This window comes from Melopsittacus undulatus, chromosome 3, assembly GCF_012275295.1.
Source record: "Melopsittacus undulatus isolate bMelUnd1 chromosome 3, bMelUnd1.mat.Z, whole genome shotgun sequence".
Lineage (NCBI taxonomy): Eukaryota > Metazoa > Chordata > Aves > Psittaciformes > Psittaculidae > Melopsittacus > Melopsittacus undulatus.
The window spans coordinates 95,663,262-95,680,500 of NC_047529.1; the positions used below are offsets into that span (position 1 = coordinate 95,663,262).

The window sequence follows — 17,239 nt, forward strand, 5'->3', positions numbered from 1 at the left end:
ACTGCAGACCGCTCGCGTAAACTGTAACGCTCCTACTGATGTAATACACCCAGAGCAACGGGAGCAGTTCTCGGAACTTCAGCCCACAACGAAGCGACTGCAGGATACAGCAGCAGAGAGGGAGCTGGCGGCACCGCTGCTATCGTGATTTCAGGCGTACTTATGTGTGGAGGATTAATCGTACTAGAGCGTGGTGAAGCCGGAGCGTCCTGGGGGGAAGCTGCAGTAGCGGACCGTGACCCCCACGGCGGCGTTCCCTCCTTGACTCCTCGCAGATAACGGGCATAGAACACGCAGCGTCCACCGGCGGGAGGGCCAGTCCGTGTGCCCGCCGTGTACCCATTGCCCGCCCCCATCAAGCTGGCAGACACCGACTCCACAGCGGGTGCCCTGAGGAAGGCACCGCTTCCGCCATACGCCACATCCGCTACCCCGCGTGACCTAACGGGCCCGCTCGTTGCCGTAGCGACGGGAGCCTTCTCCGCCTCTTCCGGCTTCGCATGGCGCCGTCTTTTCCGGTGCGGGGGATAATATGGTGAGTGGCCCCGCTGGGGGAGGGGGCAGTGGGGAAGGTGCATGTGGGAGCATGGTGAGGAGGCTGCCGAGGCTGCCGCCCTCGGCTGGGGGGGCTCCGCCGCTGCGTGAGGTGGCCGGAGCTGACCAGGGCAGAGCGCCCAGTGCCGGTCTAGGCCTTGACTGTGCCGCGCCGCCGTACCGCGCCTGGCGCGAGCCCCGCCGGGGCGGCGGTGACGTGGCTGCGCGCGGGGACCCGCCCCTCCCTGCCGGGGCTCCGCCGCGGGGCGGGCACCGGCGGCCGGTGACGGCTCCGGGGCAGCGGGGACCTCGCGGTGCGGGTTCCCTTATAGCTCTGCGTCCTGGCGCCCGCAGCCCCGTGTGCGGCTCCTCGGGGGTCCCCGCGCCGGGCGCTGGGGTGGGGGGTGCCGCTGCAGGAGTGCCCCGAGCGGGCGGTGTGCCCCGGGCTGGGGGTGGGCCCCTGGCGCGGCCTCGCGGGTTTCACTGAGCGCTGCATCGGTCACAGAAGGGAATTCACATCGGGACAAACGGGAGTTGTTGCCGCTGCTCCCGCGTGTCCGTGAAAGTACGGGGCTGCTGCTGCTCTCTGTCATGGCTTGCCTCCCAGGGAACGACCGCTGTGTGCTTGTTCAGCCGGGTGCTCAGACTTTGCCTTGTTATGCTGGGCACAGATAAGTTGACACCAGTACCAGGTACTGTTACCTGTTGGCGTTGGTGGAGCAGACGCTCGCAGTCCTGTAGACCGTACATCAGCTATACAATTCTCATACAGCTGATGCAGCACTCTACGGGGAGTGGCAGGGGTTTCTCTGTGTTGTGTTGGCCGGAATTTAGGGAACCTTTAAGCTATAATACCAAAGTACAACATGTGCTGAGTTGGAGCTTGGTTCTGAGGCTAGCTTGGCTTTGCACGAGGTGGTACAGAATACACAACTTCAGTGTGCCGCGTCCTGCCGTGAGTGGGGAGCTGTGGTACCGTGCTAGCAGTGCACACAGCGATGGGTGGTGAGGGGGCAGAGCAGCAGTTCCCTGCCTGTTAGGAAAGCTTACCATAATGTTCTGTGATTCTTTGTCTTTGCTGGCAGTCACAGGTGCAGTAGCTCACAGTCAAACCTTATTTTATCCAGCCCCAAATCGTTGCAGGTGGCAGACTATCCATTACAAGTCCGCACATTTCTATTGCAGATTGAAAGGGCTTTTCACGTGGAAGGCTTACTTTGAGGAGGGTAGAATAGAGGACAGCTAACTAGAAGCCTGAGTCTTCTGAGAAAGAGGAGCTAACAGTACAGTTGATGAATATTTCTGGTAGTCTGCTCTCTGTCACACTTTCAGGAGAGCCGCATAGCACCTGTCACTCCCATCTCCTACATGTGTGTGTGTTCTGTCCACCTCAGTGAAGAACTTATGTACACAGAACTGGGATTTGGGAGGGGGAGCTTGTACAGTGGCCACATCTAATGTGTGTATTTAGCTTAAGCCATAGCTGAGATTGTGTCTATCATCATATTACTGGCCTTGTGTCCATCATGTTACAGATGATAGCAGCATTGTTTTTATTTCTCTGAGGGGTTCTCATTTATGTATATGTACATAAACAATATTTTCCTGTTTAATAAACCAACTGGCCTTGGGTAGGAAGTGTGCTTTGATAAAGAAAAATATTTGTGTTTTCAGAACATCTGTAGTAGCTTTATTTAGATAAAAGTAAATAAACCACTCTTGAAATGATATTTTGATATTTCCAGTAAACTTGAATTATATCTGAATGAAGCTTAATTCCAAAGCATTCATCATTTTCTAAGATAATGACCGTGTACAGCTGTTGGAAAAATATCATTGTATTTAATGTTTATGTCTATCTCTGATGAACAAAAAACTTATACCGAGTCTTTGCTATAATTGTGTAAAAAATGCAGTTTGATGTTCATTGTGAAGATTTCCTTTTTGCTAATTTAGACTATGGTTAAGTAACATTGTTAATTAAACTGTTTTTTTTTTAAGGGGACAATACATCTGTTCCGCAAATCACAGAGATCATTGGTTGGAAAGTTAGCACATGAGTTTAGGCTGGTTGCAGCAGATAGGAGGGTAAGTCTTTTAAAAAGTGAATGATAATAAAAAGATATTAGCTGTGATAAGTTAAACTACATTACTGATGTGAGTGTATTTTGAGATTTTTGTCTTTGAAATTTTCAAGCTGTGCTTAAAAACTAAAATCCAGCTTTGAAGCTGAATTCCTTGCTGTGTTTTGTCCCGGACAGTCAGTGCTCTCTGGAGTTGTACTTACATTTGATGTGTTCAGTACAACTGTAAACTGAGTATGCACAGATTGTTTTGGTACCTGACTTACAGCACAAAGCAAGGAACCCTCTGACATAAGTCCTATAAGTCTGTCTTCAAAAGTCAGACGGTGTGTGCTGTAATAAAATGCAGATATTATACCAGGGTGATTTTTTTTTTGACCAAAAATAACTGTGCACAGGCACAGTTGATAAATGAGTTTTGAGACAATCTGTAAAGTTAAGATAAAGTATGCTTGTTCTGAAATGAGTTGTAAATATCTGGGAGGGAGGAGAAACCATTTCTGCTGAATTTTGGAAGATGTAAAATATATTTTTCTTTCTCATCAACAGTCCTGGAAGATCTTGTTGTTTGGTGCTATAAACTTAATATGTATTGGCTTCCTGCTAATGTGGTGCAGCTCTACAAACAGCATAGGTAGGTGGCTCTCTTGTACTGAAACTACAACCAACTATCGTGTTCTCAGGTTATGAAGTTCCAACATCCTATAAAAGCAAACTTCAGCACATAATGGAGTTAGGTGGCTACAAAGCCAAGTTTGGAAAGTGCTTCTTTTTGATCTGCCAAAGTCAGTTTAGAGTCATTTCTCAAGGGTCGTCTCGCAAGGGAAGTGTGGATGGTGAAAGTCATCCAAAGGTTGCAAGAGTTTCCAGACCTGCTGGTTATTTTCTTCCCGCAGTACCCATTTTAGCTTTAGGATTGCGAAAAAGCAGACTTTAAAGCTTGTCCTCAAACCTGTTCCATATATAAATAGTTAGTGCCAGTGATACAGAGACCCTGACTTGCAGTTGCATCAAGATGTTTATAGTGTGACAAAATGCTTCTCTGATTCCAGGAATGCCTCTTTTCATTACTTTGTACAGGGGCTCCAAGATGCTTCCCATCACCTCTACTAAAAATAGAATGCCTTACATTTTCAGTTTGTGACACAAGTTTTCTTGCAGTTTCAAGATGTGTCAGAGAAGCAAAACAAGTAAAAGGTTCTGTTGAACCTACTTTTTGCTGCAGTAATGCATATTAGGGATCTTTTGCTTTGGTAGATCATAGAATCATAGAATAGTTAGGACCTTAAGAACATCTAGTTCCATCCCCCCTGCCATGGGCAGGGACACCTCACACTAAACCATACCACCCAAGGCTTCGTCCAGCCTGGCCTTGAACACTGCCACGGATGGAGCATTCACAACCTCCCTGGGCAAGCCATTCCAGTGCCTCACCACCCTAACAGTAAAGAAATTCTTCCTTATATCCTATCTAAACCTCCTGTGCTTAAGTTTTAACCTATTACCCCTTGTCCTGTCACTACAGTCCCTAATGAAGAGTCCCTCACCACCATCCCTGTAAGCTCCCTTCAGATACTGGAAGGCTGCTATGAGGTCTCCACGCAGCCTTCTCTTCTCCAGGCTGAACAGCCCCAACTTTCTCAGCCTGTCTTCATATGGGAGGTGCTCCAGTCCCCTGATCATCCTCGTGGCCCTCCTCTGGACTTGTTCCAACAGTTCCATGTCCTTTTTATGTTAAGGACACCAGAACTGCACATAATACTCCAGGTGAGGTCTCACAGGAGCAGAGTAGAGGGGCAAGATCACCTCCTTCGACCTGCTGGTCATGCTCCAGGATAGGGTTGGCTTTCTGGGCTGCAAGCGCACACTGAAGCTGGCTCATGTTCATTTTCTCATCAACCAACACCCCCAAGTCCTTTTCTGCAGGGCTGCTCTGAATCTCTTCTCTGCCCAACCTGTAGCTGTGCCTGGGATGTGTTACTGGAAGATCTCCTGTGTATTTACATTCATAGCCACAACTTAACAATTTAATACCTTTTATATCTGGGCATTATTACAGGCTTTATCAGAATTAGGATTGCCATAATCAACTTTTTTATGAGGTTCAGTATATAGGTGTGTTTAGGACATTCGTATTATATATGCATAGAAAATACAGGGACTTCTCTATGAACATTGACAGTTCATATAGATAAATGTAAAAGAGCTCCACAAGAGGGACTTAGAAGAATACAAGTGATGTCTGCACTGAAAAATTATATTAAGTTTTAATATTTGCTTTTTTACAGCTTTAACTGCTTACACGTATTTGACAATCTTTGACCTTTTCAGGTGAGTTTTTTTCCATTTGGTCTTAACTGTTCATTTGTGCCTGTCTTTGTTTCTATACATATAAAACTTATTTACAGATACAAACACGTTATTTAGTCATCAGTATAGAAACACTAACTGCTTTAAATATAGCATAAATGAGTGTAAAATTGTACATCTCAATAAATTCATGAATGAGAAACACCACAGCTATTTTGAGAATGACTAGTAACAAATTGGTTCCATCATCTGTGCAGATGTGTAACAACCTAAACCAGAATCTAGCATCAAACTATCATCTGGTTGATCGCTTGGAATGTTTCCCTAATGCCACAGTTGTTGGTTCTGAAATATCCCTCAGTTTTAGCATTAGGAAACAAGGAGTATGTGATCCTGTTTCTGTTTCAAAATGTTTGAAGAGCTGTATCCCATGCAGTCTTCCCATAAGGTTATTAGATGTTTTAAATATTTTCTTCCTGTTTTCTAATGAAGTGGTCTTAAAACTACCTTAGGTATGAAGGTTCTGAGCACTTTTGATAATATTGATATTACAGACATGAAATATATTCAGTTCTTACCTGAGATGCAGGTTGGCAGCAGTGATTGGGAAATAAACTGTGTAAAATACATGTAATTTTTAATTATTAACCTACTTTATCTTCATTGGTGGCTCACTACCTTATAAAAAGTATGGCTCATCAGTCTGTTTTGTCCATTACATACTATAGCTTATCTGATTGACAGTAAAACATCCATAAATAACAGCAGCAAACATGCAGAAAGGAAAATGAATGATTGATATAGGCACAAAAATGCTTAACTTGATCTGTGGCTGCATTAGAATTGTGATATACCTTTAATGTATCTCTCATTTCTCTTAGAATTCTATATCCGCTGAGTTTTGTTATCTTGGCTCAACAGCCTTTTTCATCTTGGGAAAGTTTTGATGTTGAATTTTGCATTTGTTTATCTAGTTTATGGTATATCTCTAAAAGAAGAGTTTAATGGAGAGCTTTCTTCACTTTTTACTGGGATACAAAGGAAGTGACACAAATGTGTCAGTCCTGTAATCTTGTTTATCATGTTTGTTCTCACTTAAATGGCCTTTCTCAGGTTGCAGTATATCTAGGCAAGTTATTATGGCCCATTTAGCACCTTGGTACTATGTAGCCAAGTCGCTCCGTCCTCCTGCCTAGCCCCAGGTGGGATGAGGAGGAGAATCTGAGAATGGGTAAAACCTGTGGGTTGAGAGAACTGTTTAATAATTAAAATGAAGTTCAATATAGTAATAATAAGAAGAAGAAAAAAGGAGGTAACAGAAATAAAACAAAAAACCCAACAAACAGCAGTGATGCTCAGTACAATTGCACACCACCTGCTGACAGATAACTGCTTGGGAATGGGCTGGGTATCAGTGGTTCCTGGCCAGCTCCCCCTACACTGGGGATGGTGGGATATACTGGGCATGATGTGCTGTGGTGTGGAATACTCCTTTGGCTAGTTTGGGTCAGGTGTCTTGTCTCTGCTCCCTCCTGGCTTCATGTGCCCCTTCTCAGTGGCAGCGCATGAGAGACTGAAAAGTCCTGGATCGGGGTAAGTGCTACTTAACAACAACTAAAATGCTGGTGTACACAGCACTGCACCAGCTACTAGGAAGAAGATTGACTCCATCGCAGCTGAAACCAGGACAGCAGGTTTATAAAGCACATGTAGAAGAGCATTTACTTAGTGGCTAATCTGCTATTTTAATAGACTTTTGCTTTGTACTTTCCATTACTATGTGTGACATTATTGTGTGTGATACCAGACAGTGTTAAAAGGATTTTCTCAAACCACACTTGCTGCCTGTTAGTCACATTCTGGGGTACCTGCTGTCATGCTCTCCAGGTCCCTTTCAGAAAAATTCATGGAGTAGATATAGTCTGAACACTGGTTGTGCTTATTTGTGTTAGAGCCTCTGTTAAAGTGCACTGCATTTGGAGTTATGGCTCGTTTAGGCTGAGGGATGTTCTATACTGAAGAAGGTTGGCAGTAGCCTTTTTGAGCACAGTATGCTGTGTGTACAGCATTCAGCTTCTCCTGGTGTAAGGAATTTGAGCAACTATCATTTTGCTAAAATTATTTGCTACCCTTTTTATGGGAACAGCTGAAACATCCTCATGCAGTCTCAATTTTATTCCCAAACACAACCTTTCTGGATTCACTGGAACCATCGCTGACAGTGACAGTGATAGAGGTGTTGAGTGTGGTAAGATGTAGTAATATTCATTTGTTCAGATCTGATGGCTGAAGTGTATATTTGTAGATTATCCAGTTTGTAAAGGCTGCAGTTACTTATCATAGTGTAATTCTCCCACTGTTTTTCAGTTTGATAACATGTCTAATAAGCTACTGGGTAATGATGAAGAAACCCAGCCCCGTATATTCATTTGGGTAAGTACTAATAACAGGATCTAGTATTTAATAAGATACCATGTGATCATTGCTGACTTTCATTGCCTGCATCCGCGAACAGCCATGACTTGTGGCATGATTTGTGTGTGAAAGCCTAAAAATAAGGAGAACCGAGACTGATGCTTTATAGAACAGGGGAGGAGCAGGAAGGGGAGGGACAGCAAAAAGAATGAGGAAATAAGCTATGATATGTGGAGTTTTGGCTTAGAAGACATTGAAAATAATGCCTGTTCCATAAAACTTTCAGTTTGTTCCCATCTATCTACTCTAGAAAGAATCAGAAATAGTATGTCTATCCTGCTGGTTCCTTCCAAGGACCAGAATGCATTTGATGCACGGTTCAATGTCCAATGTTTCTAAACTTCCTTCTCAAATTTCAGGTTTGAAAGGTTTGAAGTTCTAGCAGTATTTGCATCTACAGTTCTGGCACAGCTTGGTGCTCTTTTTATACTGAAAGAAAGGTAGGGATATGTGCCACTTTCTTCAACTTCTTATGATGTACAGAGATATTCAAGGTTGAGCAAAAGCATATGCATTCTATAGATGCAATCTGTAGAGAGCTACTATAGAAAAGCCTTCAGATTTTAAAATGTAATGCTAAACCTTGCTACTCACATTGATTACACTACACACAGGCTTTAGATGTGGTGATAGGAATTGATGAATTTCCCTGTGCATCTTTATTTTTAAGTTCATTAATTTTTTTTTAACTTCAGTTACCTTGTAAAGCAATTTCATAATTTATGAAGGATCTGAATGTTCATCGACTTCATCAGTCCCTCAAAGTTTGCTCAAATATCAATTTGACATACCAGTTACACTTGGAAGCATTCCTGTTTCAGGTGCTTAGCCTAAAAATATTTTAGTTTAAAAAAAAAACTCTTTTTCAACATCTGGTATTTAAAACTAGGGCAGCGTACCTTTCATTTTTCTGTTCAAAGGCTCTCTCCATGGAGAGCTGTATTAACAACTTAGCAATTCTGTACTACAGGTTGATCTGTTGTACTGATCAGCTTACAAAATCTGCTGTGCTTATTTAAGCAATTGATTTATTTATTTTCTTTGCAATACTGTATCTGTCAGGTTTTGTTTATGAATGTCAGTTAACTCTTCAGAACTGAAAAAACAGACTTCAGGTGTCAAAACAAAGATGTTTTATGGTATGAATATGACTCAGATTTTCAATTATTTTTGTAGTGCAGAGCGGTTCCTGGAACAGCCTGAGATACACACGTAAGAAATTATTTTGCCATGTAAAATGTTACTTTTTCTCTGTCCCTTTGTGTTTTTAATACTTAATCTAGCACGTATTGATTATGCAAGTATATTGGGTTTTGGTACTTTGGTATTTGAAACTATGTGCAAGGTGTATTGCAGTTAGTTTTTTCAAGGTACAGTGGAAACGTAATGCACATGCTCTCCTAAATAATAATTTAACTATATGTTGCTGGTTTTGCTAGTTTAGTCACAGTTCTTATGGAGGCATCTTAGGAGGCCTGGTATGTAGGGGGGGAGGATGCTGTGATGTTTAGGGAACTGGAGTTGTTGCAAAGACAAGACTATGGATAGCACAGAGAGTGTGTTTTCTTTTGTGTGAATACACATAAAAGAAGGTGTTACGGGACAAAAGACTGAGCCATGTGATGTATGGTGAAGTTGTAGTTCTCCTGGGAAAGGGTAGAGGCATAGGGCATAATTGCATAGAAACAGCCTTTTTTAGCTCTGCTATTGAAGGGACAATGCATTTATATCTTCAAAGGAAAAACTTATATGTGTGTGCATGTGTGCAGTTAGTTAAGAGCACTACACACACCCTAATGTGATAATACTAGCGTATGAAGTTGAGTGATCTCATACAACCCTTGAAATGATAATACAGAGCCAGCATGACATTAGTTTATCTTACTCTTGTTTTCAGCCTTAGTGAAAGATTCTTACTAGTAATTGCAGCTTGACTTCATGTTTTGCGATGATGTGAGATTAAGGTACCTTTTTTTTTCCCCTCCCCAGGGGGCGACTGCTGGTTGGTACTTTCGTGGCTCTCTTTTTCAACTTATTTACAATGCTTTCCGTTAGGAATAAGCCTTTTGCTTATGTCTCTGAAGGTATGTGATAAATTAATCTACAACAAGAATTGGGAAAGGATGCTAATGTTCCTATTTTTATCAAGGTATAACTTGCCTGGCAACTTTCTTAACCTGTGGATATATATTACCGTTACCTTCATAAATATAAGTTCATGCAATTTAGAGTTGCCATTAGTCATTAAAGTAGCATGTAGTTATTAGTATGATAAACTGAGTAGCATTTTAATGCTGAAGTACCCTTTATTTTCAGTCTTTTGGATTTAGCTAGTGAAGATCATCTGTCAGATATCAGAACTATAAAGAAGTTTTATGGATATATTAATGGATTAAAAATAAATTAATCATTCCTCTTAATAGCTCTTTTACCTGGGACTTTTCCAGTGTGAAGCAGGCTTGCAGTCATTCCCACTAACTATAAATTGTTTACAGTTGTATATTATAATTCATGTTATATAAAAGGTAATTTTGATGGTTATAATCTGCAATTATAATTGTACTTAATCAGTTCAGATGATGAGAGATAAACATTTTACTGCCTGGAAAAGCAGAACTTTTTTAAGCGACAGTCAGTCCGTTAAGATATGTTTATTCATTCACAATGTATTGGTTTCTTGTCTTAAAACTTTGTGTACTTTAAAATGTATGCTTTTACGTAATAATAATTTCCTGACCTTTTTTAATTTTGCAGCTGCCAGCACAAGTTGGCTTCAGGAACATGTTGCAGATCTTAGTAGAAGGTAAAGCTTAAAAATGTTTTTCCAAATTGTTAGTTTCTGGAAGGCAGTGTTGGAGGTTTTGTGTATAATAGCAGTTTGGATGAGTATTGAGGCATAAACTGTTGTATATTAGAGCTTTTAAGATAGCTTTACCTACTGTAGCTCTAGTGTAGGAACTCTAGAGCAAACAGTGTCTGTCATATTTCTCAGACGTGTCAATCTAATCAAAATACATCTTTCTACATAACTTTCGCTCTGAATGCATTCAGTACCTTGTATGTAATTCTCCTTGGCTGAGGTGAGGTAAACTAGGTTTGTCCTGCACAGGCTTGGACCGTACCTCTCAATGTTCATTACCTGAATGATATATTTGTGCTAATTTGTGTTTGTTTATTCTGCGAGGTGGGCAAGTGACTAGGATGGTTGTAGTTTAATGTGATACATGAAACAGCTTACTCACTGAAACATAGTTATGGGAGCTCCTCACCTGTCCAGCAGGAAACTTGAATGTGTGTGTCTTCCAGGGGCTGAAGCAGTGTTGCTCATTCATCTTGTCTATTAACTCTCCTGCTAGTACTGGGTATCTAAATGTGAGATAACATTGTTTGCAAATAATCTTATCAGATGTCAGAAACAGTTATTTTGAGCCGTACGTGTTCTTCCAAGTATTTACACTGTCAGTATCAAAATATTAAACCATATTGTGTAACAAGTTAAGTATGCTGCAAAGCCCATCTGTTCCTGCATGTTGTGATTTTTGTATACAGTTGAGGAAAACAGAGAACACTGGCTTGTTAAACAGAAGAATTAACTTTATATGGGTATGAAGTATTATATCATCAAACCCAAACTGTGTGAAACAGCTCTGGAAGACTAACAATAGGGTTGTCCATGTACTTGGAGCTTCAGTGTAAAAACACAAGTGGATAACAACCACAGACTCTAACAGAGTTTTTCTTTAACACTGAGTTTCAGGGAAGGACACAGGCAACTTGAAGGGCTCCCGGATCAAGAATCTAGAATGGCTTTTGAGTTGTGAGATAAAAATTGTTGACATAATTGTCTACAGGTTAAGAAAATGTGAATTTTGTTAGTACATTTACAGCTATTTTGGATGTGTTCTGTGAAGCAGTGTTGATTACAAGTTATCTGCACCTGTATATAATTACGTTGATGAAAATTCTTACAGGAACAGACCAGCATGTGATGTCTAAACATAGGTTGGTTCTAAACAGAGCAACAAAATGTTTAATTCTGTTTTTCCTTTAAATTTTCCAGTACATGACATGCACTTCCATTCACTGGGAAGTACAGAAACCCTTTTCTCTCTTCATGCTCTCACTGACACGAGATAACTATAAATAAATATTTTTTTCCCAGTGTTCCCTTGTGGGGATTTTTTTGTCTCTTACTGAAGTAGCAGGTCTTTTCCCTCTTTTCAGACTCCCATTGATTAGTTAGCTTTGGCTTTCGAACACAAGTGGCAGATGGATTGAAGGCTAGTGATATGGAAACACACCCTCCCCTGCCCCAAGACTGATGTATCTGTAATAGCAATATCTCAACCCGTAAACCACTTGTGTTTCATACAGCTGACACAGTTAGCTGTATTAGAAAAAAGAAAGTAGCACAAGATATGTATTTTAACATGTAAAAAAGCTGTGTAAAATTAGTGTAACATAACATTTTGTAGATGGGAAGATAGACTTGAAGCATATTTAAGATGCAAGAGGTATTAGTTTCAGATATGAGAGAGAATAGGAAATGGATCTAAACTTGATTAATTTTTGCTGACATCAGGCTATTACAAAACTGGGCAGAATTAGAAGGGACTTCACAGTTCTCATAGATGCAATTTGCTATGACTGCAAAGTGTATTTGAAGTCAAATGCTGAAATAGTGGGCATGTAACTTTTGGGTTTTGAAGTAATGCTGAACAGCTAGCTGACAACTGCTTTTTCTGTTTTGTTGCAGTATTTGTGGAATCATCCCAGGATTAAGTAGCATCTTTCTGCCACGAATGAACCCTTTTGTCTTGATTGATATAGCTGGAGCTCTAGCTCTTTGCATTACATATATGCTCATTGAAATCAAGTACGTACAGTTGTTTAAAAAAAGAAACTTTTGTATCCAGTCTATGAGAATTGCATTTTTTACATGGAAGGAATGATCTCATCAAAGCTGTATTTTGTATGAATGGCTTTGCAACTCCGTGAATATGTTTGTCTTTTTTCAAAGAGGTATAGTTCAGATGAGATCAGTATGTGTAATGTTCTGTAAGGGCATATAATTGAAAAGAACAAAAAAGAATCAAAAGAAAATTCTTACACTTTTTAAAAATGTAAATAGCTCTTCTACTTTAACATTGTTCTTTCTTTCTAGCAACTATTTTGCTGTAGACACAGCCTCTGCTATAGCAATTGCTTTGATGACATTTGGTACCATGTATCCCATGAGCGTCTACAGTGGGAAAGTACTACTCCAGGTAAGGCAGTGTCACGAAACAAGGGATTTTGTGGTTTCGGTGTTGTTAAATGTCTTGTTTAGTAGGTTTTTATTTTGCTTTTTTTAAATATGAAGTATGTTTAAGCATTTGAATCGGAAGTGTTTCCAGGGGAATTTGTGACATGCTGGAAGAATTTCAAGGGCAGTAGAAGTAGGCATCATGAATTTGTTTAATGACATTGGTCTCCTGTGTGGGTAGATCAGACTTCAAGGCTTTCTTACTTAAACAAGGCCAGTTAATCTTTATTATAACTTCTTTTTCCTTCTTTTTTCCCTTCTTTTTCTTAAAGACAACCCCACCTCATGTGATTGGCCAGTTGGATAAACTTCTTAGAGAGGTAAGTCAGCGTATAATACGTAACACAGTGCACACAGCTAACATTAAATAAGCATTTAGGAATATGAAGGGGTTTTGTGAGAAGATTGCAAAAGAATTACTTTCTTTTTTACTTTTTTAGCTGCATGTAGCAAATATGGATCTTGCTGTCTAAGATGAATAGTGTCATTCAGGTATCTGTAACAAGTCTGTTAAAGTAGTACAGGCTGTTCTTTTTATAAACTAATCTTGAGCTACCATTGAGTGGTTTGCAGATGTGAGTGCAGGGAGGAAAAGGAGTAGAGGGAGCTGTTGACTTAGAGCATGTCAGGTTGAGAAAATACTGCAATTTGGCAGCAAGAGTTACTCGAAATGACTTACTTAAACCACTTTTTGAATGGATTCAGATGTTCAAGGGTAACAAAACTACAGTAGATAAGCATTAGTGGCATCATTAACAGACATCATCTGTTCTGTGTATGGAAGCTTCTATTTCACTGCTGAAAATGCTGTATTATTCAAAGATGTGTAAAAGTACATTTCCAAAAGGACTTGAAACATTCTTATTTCTGGATGTTCACATAAAATCAGGTTTCAACTTTGGATGGTGTCTTGGAAGTTCGAAATGAGCATTTCTGGACATTGGGTTTTGGTACATTGGTAAGTTATGTCTTTGTCTTTTTAGCCTTTAAAAAAAAGTTGAGAGTTATTAATTTTTTATTTAAATTAAGTATTTCTTCTGAAATCTTAAAAAAAATGGAGTTAGTACCCAATCCCTGTGATATATTACAAAACTTCTCTTTCCTTGTCCTTTCTGTGTTTTTAAAGCTTTGCGATTTTTTAATATTATTTATGTATATTGCAGCTCTGGATTAAAGCATGCATTTTGCAACTATAGGATTTCTTTTGTATTTTGGCAGTGAAGACAACCTCAAACAATAGTAACTTTTCAAATGGTATGTTAGTGTAAATTGTCCCAGAGGTGAGAAGAGGAAAACTGTAAACCTTCAGGTACCAAAGCTCTACAGCAGAATCATGTTTTCAGCATTTTGGGGGAAGGGGATGAAAAGAGCACCTACAGTTGTATACTGATATTCTAAAAGCTGAAAGAAGGTTGTTTATTTTTGTGGTCCAGAATGATCACACAGATCTCGGTTACTCCTAAGGTGATGCAGGTATGTTGTTACAGGCAGAAAATTAAGACTTGTAGAATTTTTCTCTACTTCTGAATTTTTCAGTATGTTACCCTTCTTAGGAAGAGAAAAAGGTAGCAGGTCTGACTGTCTGATGTGAAAATAACTTTCAGTTTACTATTCTGCCACCCAAAATACTGGATCACAGCATTGCTGGATTGATCAGATGATTATAAAACCTTTTTATGCTTATTTACCTATTGGCATCTTTGAGCTTGCAGTAGAAACTTCCTGAGACCTAGATATGTTTTCAGCTGCACTGTCTGAAGTAAAAATGGCTTACATAGCATAAGCTGTGAACCATGCTCTTTATTAAATATGAACTGAAAAAGCATGTGAGAGGTTTTAGTTTGCATCCTGTTCTCTTCTGCAGCTGTAGTACAGGGTGAATGGGGTAGTATCAACTGGGAAGAAGGCAGGGGCAGCCTGCAGTCCAAGGGAAACTCTTAGTCTGAATTCCACAATAGGCATTGCCTATATTCTTGTTTATGGTCCTGATCTGAGCTTTACGTGTTGTCCTCTTGCCCCCTCCAACAGCACAGGGATGACACTCTTTCCTAAGTTTGGCATACAGAGTTTGTCTGTACTTTGTTCTTCCCTTGGGACATGTGTTTTTCCCAGCTGTTGCCTTTCTTTTCCTGACATCACATGTTGTATTTTATAATTTGCTTTTAAGACTCACTTTTCTTGAAAGGTGATCTTGATAGGTTCATAAAAGATCAACACATTAGGAAAGATCAAAATGTATCCTAATTATAGAATTAGTAAATATGTTTCACAGCTTAGTAGTCACCACTGTGAAAGGTTCTTGGGTATTTCTCTGCAGGATAACTTATCTCATCTTGAATTTATGTGAAGAATCTTTACTGAAATAACAGTTAACAGCTAACTTGTTTTTATCACTTTCTAGGCTGGATCAGTACATGTCCGAATTCGGAGAGACGCAAATGAACAAATGGTACTTGCCCATGTCACTAACAGATTATATGCATTGGTCTCTACCTTGACTGTTCAGATTTTCAAAGATGACTGGATCAGACCTACCTTATCATCTGTGCCTATTGCAAACAATATTCTGAACATTTCGGATCATCATATTATTCCAATGCCATCTTTGAAAGCTGCTGATAATTTGAACCCTGTTACATCCACTCCAGCTAAGCCTGGCAGCCCACCGCCAGAATTTGCTTTTAATACACCAGGCAAAAATGTGAGTCCAGTCATCCTTTTGAACACTCAGACAAAGCCCTATGGATTGGGCTTGAATCATGGATCCGCACCCTACAGCAGTGTACTCAACCAAGGACTCGGAATACAGGGAATGGGAGCAACTCAAGGATTCAGAACTGGTTTTACAAATGTCCCAAGCAGATATGGAACCAACGCTCGTGGTCAACCCCGACCGTAATAAACACCATTATTTATTATACTTAAGGGTATTGACTTAATTCTTTTATTACCCAATTTTTACAAACATTTGGAATGTCAGATCATTCTAAATGGCTGGGAACAAGTGCATTGTTCATGTTCATGAAATGGTTAAACTGCAGTTTCTTCTTTGCATCAGCAGTAGCCTGTGTAATGTCACAAATATTTTCTAGACTTGGGATACTTTATAGGTAGCTTTTATAGTGTGTCAATTTCTGTTTAGCTTTTTATTCACTTTTCTTTATTTTCCCAAGAATGGATTGAGATACAGCACAACTCCATAGAGAGTAAAATTGAAACCAGGCAGCATTTTTTTTCAAATGAGAATTGCTTAATAGAAACTGTTAACGCAATCCAGCATTAAATTCACTGAGTGCTGAGAAGCTGAGAGAATAGGAAATTGCAGAAATACAAGTACCATTTCTTAGAGGTATTGCCTGTTGTATTAAGCCATCTTTTGGCAAAGTCACAGTTAGTTTTGGTTGCAAAACTCCATCAATATTCATATTGTGGCCATTGTGAAGACAACCTGGTATTTCAGATTCTAATTAGTTTTGTGGGACTGTGTTTTTACATTTTTATTGTTGCTTTGATAGAAATTCAGATGGTTCAGCAACCATTTTCTAGTTGTAAGTATTGCATATTCATCTCTGACATCTCGTCCTTTTTAACTGCAAAATTATTTAGCAATATCCTGGGAAATAAAATATGTCAAACTTAGATTTTACAAGCACTTCTTTTTTACAATTAACCCTATTTAAGATACAGAGCAAATGGCTGTATTGTTTCTGAAGCCAGTATTTAATTTCTGACTATGGAAAGTATTCTCTGATTTGATTGGGACTTCGTATTTTTCCTCTTTGTATTTTTTCTGTAGTTTCAGGGGGAAAAGTATCTATTTCTGTTCCTGGTTTATATCCAGAGTACTGGTCAGTGACTGCTGACAGTTCTGAGTGATTGCTAGAGTGCTTAACCTTCAGGGCACACTTGGAAAAAGACTGCCAAACTTGCCTCTGCTTTCTCATTATTGTTTTGTTGTACATCTAGAAGGCCATATTGCTTCAGGGCCTCTCTCAGAAGCTCTTCCCTTTAACTGCTGTCTTTTTCTTCACTGCTCTGATAACGGGGAAAGGCCTTTTAGAAATACTTCAGGTTTTTTTCCTGTTCTCCTGTGCAGTATCTTATAATTCCCTAGCCAATTCCTCCTCTGCACTTTCTTCAGCATCTCCTGGCTGTTGAGGAGTGGGTTACCCATTCCTGTTGTTTCACCTGCAACTCAGGGTGCTATATATTGGCTTCCACCTTGTTAATCTGTATAATATGTCAGTCTCTCCATTTGTCTGAGAGCTGTAGTATCTCAGGGACTCCGAAGAAATTATGTTACCTGAAGATAATGGGTTTGATACAGAAATCTTTCTCTTGTAGAACTGAGTTGAGAAAACAGCCTTCATTTGAATTTTAAAGATCTGTGGCCTCTTCACACTGGCTGAGGTTTTATTTTTCTGCATAAGGACTTTGTTTTCCTTTTTCTTTTTTTTCCTTTTTTTCTTTTTTTTTCCCCTCCACTACCTGTGTTTCTCACTCCAGTGCACAGAGGAGGGTGTCACTTTCA

General features: G+C 40.0%; 1 protein-coding gene across 2 annotated transcripts; it reads left to right on the top strand.

The window, feature by feature from the left end:
- Positions 1-431: 431 nt before the first annotated feature.
- SLC30A6 (solute carrier family 30 member 6) lies at positions 432-16,354 on the top strand. Of its 2 annotated transcripts, XM_005146027.3 has the most exons (14): positions 432-535; positions 2,536-2,622; positions 3,168-3,252; positions 4,907-4,949; positions 7,296-7,361; positions 7,763-7,843; positions 8,580-8,615; positions 9,393-9,487; positions 10,158-10,206; positions 12,160-12,279; positions 12,568-12,670; positions 12,981-13,028; positions 13,598-13,666; positions 15,110-16,354. In XM_005146027.3, exons 1-14 carry the CDS (start codon positions 533-535, stop codon positions 15,605-15,607), a joined length of 1,383 nt encoding a protein of 460 aa, XP_005146084.1. In that variant the 5' UTR covers positions 432-532; the 3' UTR covers positions 15,608-16,354. The 2 variants fall into 2 exon arrangements, with proteins under 2 accessions (XP_005146084.1, XP_030902100.1); XM_031046240.1 differs by lacking the exon at positions 7,763-7,843 and having other exon boundaries at positions 15,110-15,628.
- The last annotated feature ends 885 nt before the right edge of the window (positions 16,355-17,239 follow it).